This window comes from Trematomus bernacchii, unplaced genomic scaffold (genome assembly GCF_902827165.1).
Source record: "Trematomus bernacchii unplaced genomic scaffold, fTreBer1.1, whole genome shotgun sequence".
In the NCBI taxonomy this organism is placed as follows: Eukaryota; Metazoa; Chordata; class Actinopteri; order Perciformes; family Nototheniidae; genus Trematomus; species Trematomus bernacchii.
Window position 1 is genome coordinate 4,050,419 of NW_022987851.1, and position 17,199 is coordinate 4,067,617.

Sequence of the window (17,199 nt, forward strand, 5' to 3'; positions counted from 1 at the left end):
CAGCGCTTTCAAGCGGCAATGGCCGGCCGTGGCCCAACCCCACATTCCCCTGATAGGTGGAGAGTTGGCCCAATAGCCGTAGCGCCACCGTCCTGACGTCAGGACAGTGTTCAAATCTGGATCAGTTTTTATCAGATCCGTTGCAGCCCCTTTTTTAGAGATTTGGGTATGGAGGAAAATAGAGAGGGTTGTGTTTTCTGACACTTGGTGAGTTCCCTGGAACACCGGGGACACATATTCATGTATACAAGACGTACAAAAGTGCATTTTGCATGATAGGTCCCCTTTAACTATTAAATACATTGAGTTTGAGTAAAATACTTGGTTACTGATTAATTTAGGTTTATAATATATTAAATAAATTGCAAAGCAAAACATGCTGTAATTTATTTATTTTGTATTTTTTAAAGGTTTTCAACCTGAAAGAATCCTAATGTGTCCTTGAAAAGTTGAAATAAAGAAAAGGAAAAAGGATTCCAGTTGTCCATGCGTCCTCTGTTGCCCCTCAAGCCTCTCAAATGTGGGCAAACACTCAAATAAATGCCAAAAACCCAGAGAACTTGACAATACTTATCAGAATAAAAGTATGTTAAATAACACTGCTACCTAGTTAATAACTCACTCAGTGGAGGCTCGTCCATTGAAGAAAGGGAGGACCATCCTCCCTAAAATTTCAGAAAAAAATAAACTTTGAAGAGAACAATAAATACACCTCAATTTAAAAGATAAGTCTGTTAAAATACAGATAATAGCCCTGACTTTTAACATGGGACTGAAATGGGGCTAGAGACGACGAGCCTCCCTTTGGGCGGGTCTATCCAGAGGCTCTGGATTGGGCGCCTATATCATCAGTGAACCAATCAGCGGATCTGACTGCGCATCAGAGTGTTGATGGGGAGGGTTATCAGCGATATCAGAGTTTTTTCTGAACCGGGGAACAGGGGCGCTGCGCCCTCTTACCAAAATCAATTCCTTGAATTAGGCTTCGATTATGTTCTGGCCCGCCATCTTGTGGCTCAGCAAAAAATTGGCCCACGGCCAAACTTACTTGCCTACCCCTGATGTATGTGTTCAAGTTCACAGAATCTGTTTGTGTGTTTTTGCTGATCCAGAAAGTCTGGAACGAAGGATGTGTCCGTCACAGTCCCAGACACCATCACCACCTGGGAGACGGAGGCGTTCTGTTTGTCCTCTCAAGGTTTTGGCTTGGCTCCTCGTAAAGAGATCACGGTCTTCCAGCCCTTCTTCCTCGAGCTCAGCCTGCCCTACTCCATCATCCGAGGGGAGCACTTTGAACTGAAGGCAACCGTCTTCAACTACCTGACCAGCTGCATCATGGTAACTTATATTTCCACATACCCTACATATTTACGTCAGCATGCTCATAATAGTTGCTAACATGCTTGAGATGTTTACCGTCTTAATTTAGCGTGTTAGCATGGTGACATTTGCTAATTAACATTTAACACAAAGTACAGTAGAGGCTGATGTATTTGGCCAATTAAATATTTGACCTGATTATGCTGCTATATGCAAAGTTAAGGGATCACCAGGTGAAAATGTAACAAATGTTATGGAAATGCACCCAATATAAATGCAATTTATAGTTGTGTAATGACTGCACTGTACTTTGACTGAATTGCATATCCTTCATCTCATTGCATAGAAATGTATCTCTTGATAGGTGGTTTCTTTTCAATAGGGTTCCTCTGGCATTGCCTTTTCACATTCCTACCTCCAAAATGTCCCAACAAACTATTTATTTGTGCATCCGTCTATTGACTGTTTTTTTGCAGCATGGATTCTGCTCAGAACTTTCACCATAGACATTGTTATTGTGTGTTGCGTTGCAAGTGACACATCCTTTGACATCTGATCGGAAATTGAAGTTCTGGAGTCAATTTGGATATAATCTGCAAATGCCAAAAAGAGATTTTGGCTGGCATTCTAAACAAGGCCTCAGTCCCTTACTCATTGACCAAGTTCTTAAAACATTTGCCTCTTATTTCACATTGGACAAGATTACTGAATAGATACTCAGATGATTCATTCAATATTCCTTATACTTGTGATCCCACATATTTCTCTGAACACCATAAACCAAATGTAGGATTGTACAATATACTTTAATTGGTTTCCTTATGAGTTGATACATATGTTCTCATTATTTAGACTGTTATTGATATGGACTAAAACCACTCACTTTTTACAGTCAAATAAAAAACTATATTAGATCATTATTGCCAGCCATGACAGTAATGAAATCGAGGTTTGTCGTTGAGATCAAAATGTAGGCGAAGTAAAAAGGGGGCATTGCTCAGTGAAGACATCTGATGTAGGGGTGTAGGAAATGTGGGGGAGGTGCAATTAGCTCCCACTTTACACCCCTGGTCCTATTTGGCATCACATCTTGATCCCATCGCTAGAAGGGTCTCTATTTAAAACCTGTACTTTGCCTTTTCCTTCACCATCTCTTTAACGGGCCCTTTCAACAAAAATCATGATGACAGGGATACCAAGGTTCTTGTAAATACCTGGAGTAATCTTCATTTATTAACTTTAGTTTTCTAACTCCTTGATTATTCTCTGCTCTTATTTGAAAATAAAGTCTGCAAGATACACCTAAGAAAGGTCAAAATGGTGTAACATCATGCTGCAGTTTAAACAATAGTGTGGAGCTGGGATGACGTGAGGGAAAACCTGAAAGTTAGCATCCATAGTCCCACTGGGTTTGGAATCTTGCAAAAATGATGCTGTGGTAAATACAATTAAACGTTCATGATACTTACGGTACGTCCACACGGTTCCGTCGCGTTGACGCTTGCCGGTGGGCGTGTCTGGCGCGCGACCAACAACCAATCACATTAATCTCCCGCCCCGGACACACAAGCACGAGGTTTGATGGGCTAGTGCTTGTATATGATTTGATTGGCTGGCACTTCCGTCGTCCGTTAGAGGTTTTAGTTCAGCGGGATAATCTCAACATATTAACACCAATCTTATAATTTTCTAAGTATTAATGTTATCGCCAAAGGGCTAAAAACAAACTCACAGTTGTATGTTTTTAAGCCACCGCCACTGAGTTAAAGGCAACTAATGTTTATTAATCTCATTTGACCACTTGTTAGCAACCACCTTTTTTAAGACACGGAAGCTTCAGATATTCATCGGTGTGGTATTTACTTACGGAATTTATGTTGTTAATAAAGAAATATCTTAAACTCATGTGTTTACCGCAGATTTCATTTCATTCTAACCAAAAACCCATTCAAAGAACTGGGACCCAGAGACATAGGAACCGGACGTGCAGTAATGCCAACACATTTCTGGGTTTTTGGAATCATTCCTGATTCTGCTTTAAATCTTCATTTTCTTTGGTATATATTGCCATCTCTCTCTCTCAACAGGTTACTGTGGCTCCAGACCCCTCCTTAGATTACACCCTTACCCCCCTCTCTGGTGACCAGTACACATCCTGTTTGTGCGGTGGTGAGCGCAAGACCCTCAGCTGGACCATGGCCCCCTCAGCTTTAGGTGAGAGAAGCATTTTTGACTGATATGAAATGTTAGTCTGCCAAGGTGAATACAACCTTTTTTAGCTCAGTGAAATCATATCCACCTTAGTGACAGAATGTTTATATACGATAATGAATAAAAACACAATTCTTGATCAAGTTTCACATCTTGTTTGTTGATCTCTTGAAGGGGTTGTGAATGTGTCAGTGACTGCTGAGGCTGTGGCATCCCAAGCTTCGTGTGACAATGAGATTGTGAGCGTGCCAGAAAGGGGTCGTATCGACGTGGTCAAACGTTCTCTCATAGTCAAGGTCAGGACGTTTAAACAAAATGACAAAGTATAATTTATCCATTTACTATAGGGAAAATGTTGAACTCACATTATATATTTTCCTTTCAGGCGGAAGGAACTGAGATGTCCAAGACCTACAACTGGCTGCTCTGCCCAGAAGGTCAGTTTGTTCAGGAAAAGAAACAGCCAAAGGTTATAAGTTAGTTAGGAGTACATTTCATGTAAAAAATATAATGAATACATTCAGTAATTGCAATTATTATGGAAATTGTGCTAAGTTAAGTGCAGGTGTCATTGATTTATGGAAGGTCATTATGTAAATACATTTGATCAACCTGATTTTTATTTATTAATGGACACCAATTTGTGTGGTATTTTATCAAACTACCAATACAATATGTAATATCTTAACAACATCTTTGTTTTGTACTGAGCTGAGGGTTTGTTCCCTGTCTGCACACAGGAGAGGCTTTGAAAGAGGAAATAGAAATACAACTGCCTGAGAACGTCATTGTTGGATCAGCCCGAGCTTCGCTATCAGTTCTGGGTAACAAATACATTTCCCTCTCTTTAAGCTTTATCAATAATGGTATCAGGAAGAAAAAAAAAACATTTCTGTCTGAATATTTTTTTTCCGGAGATATCATGTTTTGCTTTAATAACATTGTTGTCAAGCAATTCAAAAACCTTTCCCTTCACATGTTTAACTAAGATTTGAACTAAGAACAGAGAAAATCTCTACTTTAGCAGATGATTTGAAAGCCGGCTACTTGTGCTTTTGTGTGTGTTGGAAGGATGAAAGAGCGTTGGCCGTTCGGATGACACTGAGGAGGGTCAAAAAAAGTCAAAAGTCAGCTGAGTTACATTTTCACAGTCTTAGCTTCATTGTTTCTGTGCAGGTGACATTCTGGGCAGAGCTCTAAACAACCTGGATGGGCTGCTGCGGATGCCGTATGGATGTGGTGAGCAGAACATGGCTCTCCTGGCCCCCAACATCTACATCCTCCAGTACCTGAAAAACACTCAGCAGCTGACCCAAGCCATCAAGGACAAGGCTACCAACTTCCTGACCAGTGGTGAGTCTTGTTTACATTATGGTGTAGTTAAAAAACAATCAACAATTTCTGCCAAACCCAAGAACCTGTAGTAATCCTGTGATTTTATCCATGGATCTAAAAATCGAAAATCTTACTCAAAAACGTGTTGGTAAAGCCCCTGTCACACTGTCCCAAAATTGACACCAGATGGACACACGATAAAGGAAATGTTCAAATTCGGCTCTGATCGTAACAACATCGGGCCATTCGTGAGGGCATCTTAAGCCATCGTATGACCACCGGTGGAGTTTCTCAGGCCTTGCGAAGGTTCCTTTTCGTGTTGAATTTGTGTGTCCATTTTTGTCCTTCGCAAGGCACTCGTGAGGGCATCTTATCAAATCGTGTCATCTTCGTCTGATCATCGGTGCCATCGGGCATTTTTCGCCTCACGAAGACAATTCGTCGAGTGGGCCATTGGTATAGAGATCAAGTATGAAAATAGGTCATTTATTATCTTAAATATTTATACACCTTATGAATCGTATGAAAATGAAGATGAATATCGCAATAGAATGGCATTTGTTAACGCACTGGGGGACTTGAATGCTGACATTTCGGATGATAAATCTCTGTTTGGCAAATGTTTACTGCATTTTTGTAACGATAATAATCTCATACTGTCAAGCAAATCTCTACTACCTGAGAAAAGCTTTACATATATTATTGAAGCATGGCATACTGTATCATGGCTTGATCACTGTATATGCACAGCTGATGCACACGCTTCTCTGGACAACATTGACATTTGTTATGAGTTGGCTACTACAGATCATATTCCTTTTGTATTGACCCTAAATGTTGAAAATATTCCGGTGCTATCTGTTGATTACAATAAAACGTACACAGGGAGGCTGGATTGGTCAAAGTTAAGTGAGAAGGATATTAAACACTATACCTCACTCACTGACAAATCATTAGACTTGGTTGTAATTCCAAGAGAAGCAATGCTGTGTAGTGACACCAACTGTAAAAATGCGCAGCATGGTAGTGATCTATGTTTTACATATGATCTTATTATTGGTGTGTTAAATGCCTCAAGTAAGGGTTTTTACAACAATAAGAAAAATACGAGCATAGTATAAAACCTGGATGGAATGAACATGTGACTGAGCTACACACTGCTGCTAGAGATGCTTTTAAATTGTCGGCAGAATCTGGTAGGCCGAGACAGGGGTCTTTGTTTGTACATAAACAGGCCACTAATGCCAAATATAAGTATGCTGTCCGCTTCATTAAAAAAAATGAGGACACATTGAGGGCTGACTCACTTGCCAGAAAGCTGCACAACAATAGTTGCTATGATTTCTGGAAAGAGGTCAAAGTCATAGACTGCTGTAACGGCCCGTCCACACAGCAGCGTTAAAAAAATCTTGGAGGTGGGCGTATCTGAAGCTTGGGGATTTTTTGCGAGCAAGGCACCAACAACCAATCACATGAATCTCCCGCCCCCGACATACGAAGCCAAAAAGCCCGAAGTAAACTGGATATAAACTCCCCAAACAGGCGAAAACCTACCACTGTCTCTGCCACCTCCCTCCATGCCTGGCTCCTCCGGTTTATATCCCGGTAGGTAAATAGGGACTGGTCATAAAGCACCGGGTGATTCCCTACCGCTAATTTCTCCTCCATTTTTTGGAATATGAGGAAATGACCTGTGGTATGTCTCTCCCAGCATACACGCGGTTTGATTGGCTAGCGCTTGAACTGTCAGATTTGCATACACGGGATTTGATTGGCTGATGCTTCCACCTCAGCTTCAAAAGTTGAACATTGCTCAACTTTGAATCCTGAAAATCCTGAAAATCCTGAAAATCTCCGCTCTGCTGCCCACAATGCAGTTCGGCGAAAAGTGAGGCAAAGTGACGTCACCCCATTCAAAGTGAATGGGCAGAAGCGTTCCAAGATTTTTTTAACGCTGCTGTGTGGACGGGCCGTAAGACTCCCTTACCGTCTTCTATTGAAGGAGTGTGTGGGTCAGACAACATTGCTGAACTGTGGCGACAACACTATCATGAGTTGTTCACCTGCGTCAAGAGTGATGCATTTGTGGTTGAAAAGGTTGACTCCACTGAAAACGTTATAGTTAGATCAGAGGAAGTCTTCAACACTATAATGAATCTAGAAAATAACAAAGCTTGTGGCCCGGATCTCATCTCAGCTGAACACTTAAAATATGCCAGTCTTAAGCTTGCTCCTCTTCTTGCTCTGTGTCTTACTGGTTTCCTTAATCATGGTGTCTTACCAGATTCCATGTTATCTGTGCTACTTGTGCCAGTCATCAAGGATAAAGCTGGGAAGATTAATGGCATTGATAATTACAGACCCATTGCTTTAGCTAGCATTCTCTCCAAAGTGTTGGAGAAAATTCTGTTGGATAGGCTGGAAAGGTATATTACCACAGCTGACAACCAGTTTGCTTTAAAAGAAAACACGGCACAGATATGTGTATTTTTGCTTTAAAAGACATTATAGCAAAATATAGAAGCCATAATTCCACCATGTTTCTGTGTTTTATTGATGCTTCCAGGGCATTTGATAGACTGAATCATTTCAAATTATTTGACAAAATGTGCCAGAGAGGGGTACCCAAGTACATAATAAGGATCTTAGCCTTCTGGTATGCACATCAGACTATGCAGGTGAAGTGGGGCAATACTGTGTCTGAACATTTTTATGTTGGTAATGGGGTCAAGCAAGGTGGGATTTTATCTCCTTTGTTGTTTAATCTGTACATGGATGATCTGTCTAGGAAACTGAACTTGTGTAAAACTGGTTGTGTCATCGGTGCTACTGTTGTCAACCACCTTATGTATGCAGATGATTTAATCATCTTTTCCCCGTGCAGTGCTGGCTTACTTAACAGCTTCTGAGGATTTGTTCCCAGTATGGCATTGATTTTAATATTAACTATAACGCCAAGAAGAGTAGTATCATGATTGTGAGAAGTAAAGAGGATCAAAAGGCTGTATTTCCTAATTTTATTCTCAGTAGCAACATTCTTCTTGTGTGCAGTCAGATTAAGTACCTTGGTCATTATATTTCTGATGATCTTACAGACGACAAAGACATCCATAGACAACGCTGCAAACTGTATGCCCAGGCAAACATATTAATGCGGAAATTTCACAAGTGCTCTGTAGATGTCAAGGTATCACTTTTTAAAGCTCTCTGTACACCATTGTAATGGCATCCAAGGTTTCCTTTGATGCCACTATAGAGCGGGGTTGACGACACGCAATCCAGAGCAATAAGCAGCCGAAGGTTTTCAGTCAAAAAATGTAATTTATTAACAAAAAAGGTATTGACTTAAATAGTCTCAAAATAACAAATCTAACTAATAATTTCGGCGATATACTTTCCTATATAAACTATACTTTGCAGTCCAATTTGCAACACTAATTTCATTTACAATTTGCGGTCGAAAAACTGTTCCGCTCCCCGTCTCATCAGGTCTCAGAGCACCGCGGCTGTCCTCAATTACCTCACTTAAATAAACACCGGAAGGTACAAGGAAACAGATCATATTTACGATTTGAAATAAACAATCATTTCATCAAAAGATATTCACCATGGCAATATAAATCATTTTACATCATTAATTCATTTATCAAATTATGAATCTAAATAATAACTTTGACTTCATTGTGGCTCTAACATACCGGCCCCTAATTGTTGACGCAGTAGCAAAACAATTAAAACATTATAATAGAGCCAAAAAACAAGCAGTTACTCAAATGTAACTGTCATCAATATACAATCATTGTCATAGTTCATAGTCCAATGTTTGTGTTAGGTGTGTTTGCATGAGTTCAAGAGAAAAGGGGGGGGGCATATGTGTGTATGTGTGATACTGGGTGTCAGAGGTTACTAGCACATGACACCTTGTGTTCAATCAACTGCTTCCAGAAGCAGACAGAGCTTGTCAATTGGCCGCTGTAAGGTGCTACTCTTGGTTTTCACCAAGACACTTCGGACAAGCCCTTTCGACCCTGACAACGTCTTTATCACCCGGCCCATTTGCCAGGAATTTCTTGGTGCTGTATTATCCACGATGACGACGAGATCATTGGGGCGAAGGTTCCGTTTGGGGTTGTGCCATTTGACTCGCTGTTGCATGATTGGGAGATATTCTCTTATCCATCTCCTCCAGAAGAGATCTGCGAGGTATTGTGCCTGTCTCCATCTCCTCCGTGAGTACAAGTCCTCCTTGTGAAAGAGTCCAGGTGGCATAATCGGTTTTGTCTTTAGCAGAAGGAGGTGATTTGGCGTGAGGGGTTCGAGATCGTTTGGGTCACTTGAAACTGTAGTCAATGGTCTGTCATTCATGATGCTCTCAACTTCGCACAAAGCTGTCTGTAGAGTCTCATCATCCAATCTCTGTTCTTTTAGAACGGAACACAGAATCTTTTTTACAGGTCTGATGAGCCTCTCCCAAACTCCACCATGGTGGGCTCCATATGGCGGATTAAAAGTCCATTTTACTCCGTCCCTGAGTAATGCATTTTGAATCTTGTGTTGATTCAGGTCTTTAAGAGCAGCTCTTAGCTCTTTCTGTGCTCCCACAAAGTGTGTGCCGTTGTCTGTCCTGATGCCTGTCACTTGCCCTCTGCGACATATGAATCTGCGCAAAGCATTGATGCAGGAGTCAGTGTCCAATGAGCTCGAAACTTCCAGATGTATGGCACGACTCACAAGGCAGGTGAAGATCACTCCCCAACGTTTTACATTTGCTCTGCCTCGTTTAACCTCCAGGGGTCCAAAGAAGTCAATACCAACATGAGTAAAGGGTGGTAGATCTGGAGACACCCGATCCTCTGGGAGGTCAGCCATTTTCTGCTCTCCAACTGTGGCTAGCATTCTTCGGCAGAAAACACAGGCTTTGATTATTTTTCTGGCTGCCGAGTTAGCACGAGGCAACCAGAATCTTTGATTTAGTCTTGAGAGCATGTGGCTTCTCCCCGAGTGTCCAATCTGCTGATGGATGTGGCCCAGGATCAGTTTGGATATAGTCGAGTCTTTGGGCAAGATAATGGGGTTCTTCAGATCCATTGGCATTGCCGATTTGCTTATTCGTCCTCCCACTCTTAATATGCCTTCAACTAAGATTGGGTCCAGCTTCCTGATAGAGCTGCTTGCTCTTACTTGCCTTCCTTTCTCCAAAAGTGCAAGTTCCTGAGAGAAGTGACGTCTTTGCTCAAAGTCAATTATTGACTTTTCAGCTTCTCTAATGTCCTCCACAGACAGATGTTGTGATCCAAATGTCAACTTTAGCTTGTTCATTTTGTCCTTTAAGGATTTCAAAAGAGTCCAATCTGGGGCAAGGTCAGCTTTAGCAGATTTCCTTCTTTGATTTAGCAGAAGAAGGATTCCCCTTAATTTAAGTATCCAAGCAACCCCTCTCTGCAGTCTGCTCCATGATGAGTAATACTCAAACAGTTTGCTGGTTGGGTTGGTTTCGTGGACACTCAAACTGTTAACTGCTACGTCCTTTCTAACCTCTGGGTCCTCTGATGGAATAAGGCCCAGGTTCTTAGGTGTTTTTGGCCAATATTCCTTTTCCTTTTCCAGATACTTAGGTCCTGTTATCCACCTTGATGTCTTTAGAAAGTCTTCTACATGCAGCCCACGGGATGCGTCGTCGGCAGGGTTGTCCATGGAGCTCACATGCCTCCACTGCTTCTCCTGAGACAGGTCCTTGATCACTGAAACTCTGTTTGCCACAAATGTGTGATATCGTTTAGTCTGGTTGCTGATGTATCCGTTGACCATTGTGACCACAGGTCCGGATTCCACAGCAGTACAAGCGTTGAGTGGTCCATTTACCACCCATCCAAACACTGTCCTGACTGCATATGGTCCATTTCCTTGACTTCTTATTATGTCCCAAGGTTCCATTGCCTTAGGAACATCAACTCCTATTAGAAGCTCTATGTCAGCATCAATTTCTTTCAGCTGTATGTCACTTAGATAAGGCCATCTTTCCAGATCCTTTTGGGTAGGTACATTTTCTTTTGAGACAGGAATCTTACTCTGTGTGTACACCTGAGGTAGGTCAAGGTAAGTACTGCCATCTAAATGTCCTATCTCCAATCCTTTAAGTTCGTAACTCTTTACAAGTCTTTCCTGACCCATTGTTCGTAGAACGACTGTCGTTTTTCGTGATTTGGGATTCAGCTGTCTCATTAGATTCTCTGTGCAGAATGACGCTGAACTGCCGGGATCAAGAAAAGCATAAGTTGAGATAAACTTATCTCCTTTGTGAACCTTGACTCGAACAGGCACTATGGCTAGGGCACAATCCCTACCGGCCCCAGTAGCTTCACCAGCCGAGACAAGTGCACTGTTGACCCAAGCTCCTTTTGTTTCAGTAGGGGGAGGCTTTTGTAGAAGTGGACTGTCAATATGTAGTATTGTTGGGTGACCTTTTTGACACGTTTGACATGTCAGCCTTTTCCTACAGTTCCTGCTCATATGACCCCTCATCAAACATCCAAAACAATAACCATTTATCTTCAAAAAGTCAACCTTTTCCTTGTGTGGATGATTTTTGAACTGATGGCAATCAGTCAGCACGTGCTTGCCTTTACAAAAGTAGCAAAAAGAGGCAGGACTGCCCCCTTGTGGCTGTTTGAAGGTGCCACGCTGCTCTGTGTTTGATGGTGCGGCGCTGCTCTCCTGATCACCTGCTGCTGCGATGATGGTGGCGAAGCTGCTGCCTCTACTTTTAGGTGTTCTGTGGCTCATGGGTTGGCTCCTAGTGGCCATCTTTGGGCTAGAGATGTGGCGATCCTGTATATCCCCAAATAATGGGTCCAGGAGTATTTTAGCTTGTTTTTCCATAAGCTCCACAAGGTCACAAAATCTAGCTCTCCTCTTTGTTCTCTGTAATATGTCATACGCCACTGTCCGCCATTTTTCTCGCAGTTTGTAAGGGAGTTTAGATATTATTGATCTTAGATTGGAAGGAATATCTAGTTCATCCATGTACTGTAAATCTTGCATAGCATTGCAGCATCCTCTTAAATACATTGCATATGCCTGAAGCGCTTTGCCATCATCCGGTCTAATTGATGTCCAGTTCATTGCCTTTTCCAAATAGGCGCTGCTTACTTTGATCTCGTCCCCAAAGTGCTCCTTTAATAGCCGTTTGGCTTCTGTGTAGCCTCTTTGGGTTTCCATATGCAGGCAGCTGCGAACGAGATCTTTGGGCTGGCCGGAAGTGTACTGGTCGAGAAAGTAGAGCCTGTCATGACTGCCAGCTGTTTTATCCTCAATAAGGTGTTCGAATGCTCGCATAAAGGACTGATATTCAAGTGGATCACCATCAAACACTTTTATCTCCATTGTTGGTAACAAGGTAAGTTTTTGCTGCATAATGATGAGGTCAGCAATATCTCTCTGTCTCTGTATAACAGTGTCGAGGTTATCATGGGTTTTATTGCGTTGGGTGGAGCTATGCATTGTGGGCATTTTAAAAGGTCTAAACTGTGTCGTGGGTTGCTGAGGGCTGCGGAGATTAATGACAGTCCTCTGAAGTGGTGTTTTAGGCACTGCACCCAATGGCATGAACTCCATGGCTGAGATTTCAGGATCCAACGTGTCTGTGCTTCTTTCTTTTCTTTCCTCCAGATAAGCATTCATTCCATCTTGAATTTGATCATCAATTTTTTCCTCCATGCCAATGCTTTGCAGAACCTTTATTTTAGCAGCAGATGCTGCAATTTCTGTGTCCAGTTCCATTTGTTCCAGTTCAGCTTTTAGTGTTGCTTGTTGTAATAGCAGTGCATGTTTCTCCTTTAATCCAGCTGCTCTGGCTAGCAGGGCGGCCTTTTCAGCAGACGCTCTTATACATGCTGAGGAGACTGAAGAGGTTTTTGAGCTCTTTGACTTGTGTGAAACATTCGAGATGCTGTCATGGGGATGAATCTTTCATTGTGCAAAGTTTTCTCTTTTCCACACATCCACATCTTTCATACAATATTCAAAATGTGTCATTTTTGGCTCAAACCAGTCCACATGATCCTCCTCTCTCTCTTCCTCCGATAAAAGCTGTTGTACGGATTCATGAACACTGCACAAGTCATTTATATTTTGTTTAAACATCTCCAAAGCTTCATTCACATGCTCCACATTCCCATCATCCACAAGCAAGGCCTTCATTTCGTTCATTTTCCTTGTGCATGCTCCTAATTTCCCACTGCGGGAGGCTTTGAGTGATTTTAACAATGTTTCTGCGTCAGCAGAAGTCCTGGGATTGTCCGACATGATTTATTTATTTGTTTTTAAGCCGTGCGTAAAAGACGTTGCGCTCCTTTAATGAGTCTCACAGAGCACGCCACTGGCTTCCTTTGTTGCACAAACAAATTAAATCACATTCTTTTCACAGACGATCCACAGGTATTTACATTCCTCCTCCAATGCGTGCATCGCTGTTATGATTTCCTCTTAGACTTTAACACATCCGACATTCCATTCAATGCGTATACGGATTTATTCCATTTATTTACTCACGACCGGCCCAGTCTGTCAGCTCCGGTGTGTCCACAGGTGTGTGTCTCTTCCTTACGGAGTTTTTCGACTTGATGTAATGGCATCCAAGGTTTCCTTTGATGCCACTATAGAGCGGGGTTGACGACACGCAATCCAGAGCAATAAGCAGCCGAAGGTTTTCAGTCAAAAAATGTAATTTATTAACAAAAAAGGTATTGACTTAAATAGTCTCAAAATAATGAGACCTGAGCTCCTTTAATGAGTCTCACAAAGGAAGCCAGTGGCGTGCTCTGTGAGACTCATTAAAGGAGCGCAACGTCTTTTAAGCCGTGCGTAAAAGACGTTGCGCTCCTTTAATGAGTCTCACAGAGCACGCCACTGGCTTCCTTTGTTGCACAAACAAATTAAATCACATTCTTTTCACAGACGATCCACAGGTATTTACATTCCTCCTCCAATGCGTGCATCGCTGTTATGATTTCCTCTTAGACTTTAACACATCCGACATTCCATTCAATGCGTATACGGATTTATTCCATTTATTTACTCACGACCGGCCCAGTCTGTCAGCTCCGGTGTGTCCACAGGTGTGTGTCTCTTCCTTACGGAGTTTTTCGACTTGATGTAATGGCATCCAAGGTTTCCTTTGATGCCACTATAGAGCGGGGTTGACGACACGCAATCCAGAGCAATAAGCAGCCGAAGGTTTTCAGTCAAAAAATGTAATTTATTAACAAAAAAGGTATTGACTTAAATAGTCTCAAAATAACAAATCTAACTAATAATTTCGGCGATATACTTTCCTATATAAACTATACTTTGCAGTCCAATTTGCAACACTAATTTCATTTACAATTTGCGGTCGAAAAACTGTTCCGCTCCCCGTCTCATCAGGTCTCAGAGCACCGCGGCTGTCCTCAATTACCTCACTTAAATAAACACCGGAAGGTACAAGGAAACAGATCATATTTACGATTTGAAATAAACAATCATTTCATCAAAAGATATTCACCATGGCAATATAAATCATTTTACATCATTAATTCATTTATCAAATTATGAATCTAAATAATAACTTTGACTTCATTGTGGCTCTAACAACCATTGTACACGGCTCAATTGTGGAGTAACTACAAGGCTAGAAGCATGCAAAAACTAAAAGTTGCATACAATGATGCTTTACGGTTGCTGGTGAGGGTACCAAGATGGCACAGTGCTAGCCAGCTGTTTGTTAACTTGGGGGTACCTACCTGTCAAGCCCTTTTAAGAAAGTTAATGTACAAATTCATGTGTCGCCTAGAAGACTCTGACAATCATGTTATCTCGACTTTAATTAACCCTGTGAAGAGTTCTACTCGGTTCTCTTCCATGATTTGGAGACATTGGCGCAATAGCCTATACAGACAGTGAGCATGTGTGGCTAGCTGTAATTGGACTGATTTTATGTTTTTTATCTGTTTGTTTTTATTTATTTTGTGTTTAGCTTTTTAATCTTATTTATTGATGTGTATCTTGTCATTTTGTATGTGATATGGACCTTGAGTCTGAAAATAAAGATTGATATATAATATGAAGGAAACAAGAAGCTGCCCGATTGTCTTAGGAAGGCAACACGACTACGTGAAGCCCTCGCAATGCCGTCGTGTAGCCATCGTATTATAGTACGATGACATCGAGATTGCATTTATTGCACAACAAAATCATCTAAACATATTATGTAAATAATAATAATAATATTTACATTGTTTTTGTTACGTTGCAGTTGTATGTATAAAGGTCCTTACACACCGAGCCGATTTTCTGCGTCGATAGATGTCGATAGATGTCGGGCCGTCGATGAGCGTCGTGTCGCCCTACTCAGATTGGTGTGTACTGCACCGTCGTGTCTTTTCGGCCGTGCCGACACCTTCCGCCACCGATTCGACATGTTGAATCGGTAGGCCGTCGGCCAAAGAAATCCCTCTGATTGGCTGTTCAGCTTAGCGAATCAGTGTATGAGAAGCGAAACGGAAGTGAGGGACCCAAACAAACTATTAAGAAGGCAAATCTGAGATTTCATTTAACTCCAGCTCTCGACACAGGTTCGGGAAAGCCCCATGAGCTTCTCGTTGTAGAGTGAAAATGGAACGCACACGCTATTTGTTGTTTGTTTATGTCACGCAGTCTGTTCTTCTTCTCTCGGTGTATCACGCAGTCTGTCTTCCGGTTGTTGCCTCTTTTGAATGACGAATACACACTACCGACGCCTGCTGGTAAGTAGGGCTGTCCCGAATACCATTTTTCGGGCTCCGGATATTCGGTAGTAATTCGCAGTGAATATTCGGATATTCGGCCCGCGCGGGGGGATTGGTTGGCTTAGTAATCAGCATCGAACCGCTTCAACACGTGTATTTCGGTTTATTCACGGCATTAATTTTGTTATTCTACAGTATTGTTGTTTTATAGTTATTTGTTCATGTATACAACCCAATTTGTGTTCTTTGAAATTGAAAAGGATATTGCATTGTGTTTGTTACTTTTGTTGCAGTTGTATATGTCTTAAGTGTAATTGTAATTTACAGTTTTTTACTATGTAAAATCTAAATTTTCTTTAAAATAAAAAACATTTATATTGATTCTGACACTTCTACATCCAACTCACAGGTTTATCATTACTTTGAGAACAAAGATTATTAATTTAACCCTTTTAGAAGGGAAGATATGGTCATTTGTTCTGGGAATGTCATTTTCGAGCCTGAGACCTGAAAAACAGGCTCAGAGTGGAACAGGTTAACTTCCTGTTTTATTTAGATGCTTTTATTTTGAAGGCGAGTTTACGCCGTTGACAGGAAGTTGTTGTTGCTATGGAAACAACACGACGGAGATAAGTAATATCTTCTAATCTACATAATATAAAGATGGAGAAAGTAAAGAATAAACTGTATGTTTAAATGTTAGCACCCCCCGAAGAGGCACAAGCTCTTACGTTGAGTCTGGATACATTCTAAATCATCAGTAAAGTCAACAACCATATTTTCGTGTGTGGTTCGGCCGGGTGCCATCGTGTGGCCTTCTGTAGGCATACTTGCTTCGGCTGTTGCTTCAGCTGTTGCTTGGCTGTTGACCAAGTTCGGGGCCATCTTCGTGCGAAATTCACAATTCCATATTCGTGTGTCCATCTGGTGTCAATTTCGGGACAGTGTGACAGGGGCTTAATGGATCTCAAAGACCTCAGTCCTTGTTGACAGTGAGCAAAACAATTTTAATTGTTTGAATCCACAGCTGGTTAGAAAATGGTTAACGGAGCTTACACACGGCGGCATGCGTTGAAGCTTGCCGGCGGTCATGTCTGAAGCTAGACCAACAACCAATCACCTGAATCTCCCGCCCCGGACACACAAGCAGCGGTTTGATTGGCTAGAGCAGGGGTGGGCAAACTTTTTGGCTCGGGGGCCACTATGAGTTTTAAAATTTAACAGACGGGCCGGGCCAGTAGCAGATCGGTGAACAAAATATTTAGCTGTCCACTCCTCATTAAACACTCTGCACTCATTGTCGACTTTTCTTTTCTTTAGTCCACTCATTGTTACAAATGCAGGTTCAAAGGTGAATTAGGTTCAAAGGTGAGTTATTGCGTCATTGTTTGCGTCATGACGTAACCGTTTACGTGCCTTCTTATGACCCACACAGAGTTTTACGTCGCTGATTTTCTCCGCAACACCGCTCATAACAACATCAATAGAGGACTGCGTCGGGTCGTTTTTAATCATACGAAGCTAGATTAAATTAAAGAACTACTTCTCCAACCTTATACCTTTCTCCAGA

The 17,199-nt window shown here is 41.7% G+C and overlaps 1 protein-coding gene across 1 annotated transcript in view; it reads left to right on the forward strand.

Annotated features, from left to right (window-relative positions):
- LOC117468909 (alpha-2-macroglobulin-like) overlaps window positions 1–17,199 on the forward strand; it is a 57,815-nt gene that overhangs the window by 14,435 nt on the left and 26,181 nt on the right. Inside the window, exons 19-24 of the mRNA XM_034113281.1 lie at window positions 1,113–1,338; window positions 3,408–3,534; window positions 3,706–3,827; window positions 3,917–3,968; window positions 4,272–4,355; window positions 4,708–4,884. Coding sequence (XP_033969172.1) covers window positions 1,113–1,338; window positions 3,408–3,534; window positions 3,706–3,827; window positions 3,917–3,968; window positions 4,272–4,355; window positions 4,708–4,884 — 788 coding nt within the window. The remainder of the gene's footprint in view (window positions 1–1,112; window positions 1,339–3,407; window positions 3,535–3,705; window positions 3,828–3,916; window positions 3,969–4,271; window positions 4,356–4,707; window positions 4,885–17,199) is intronic.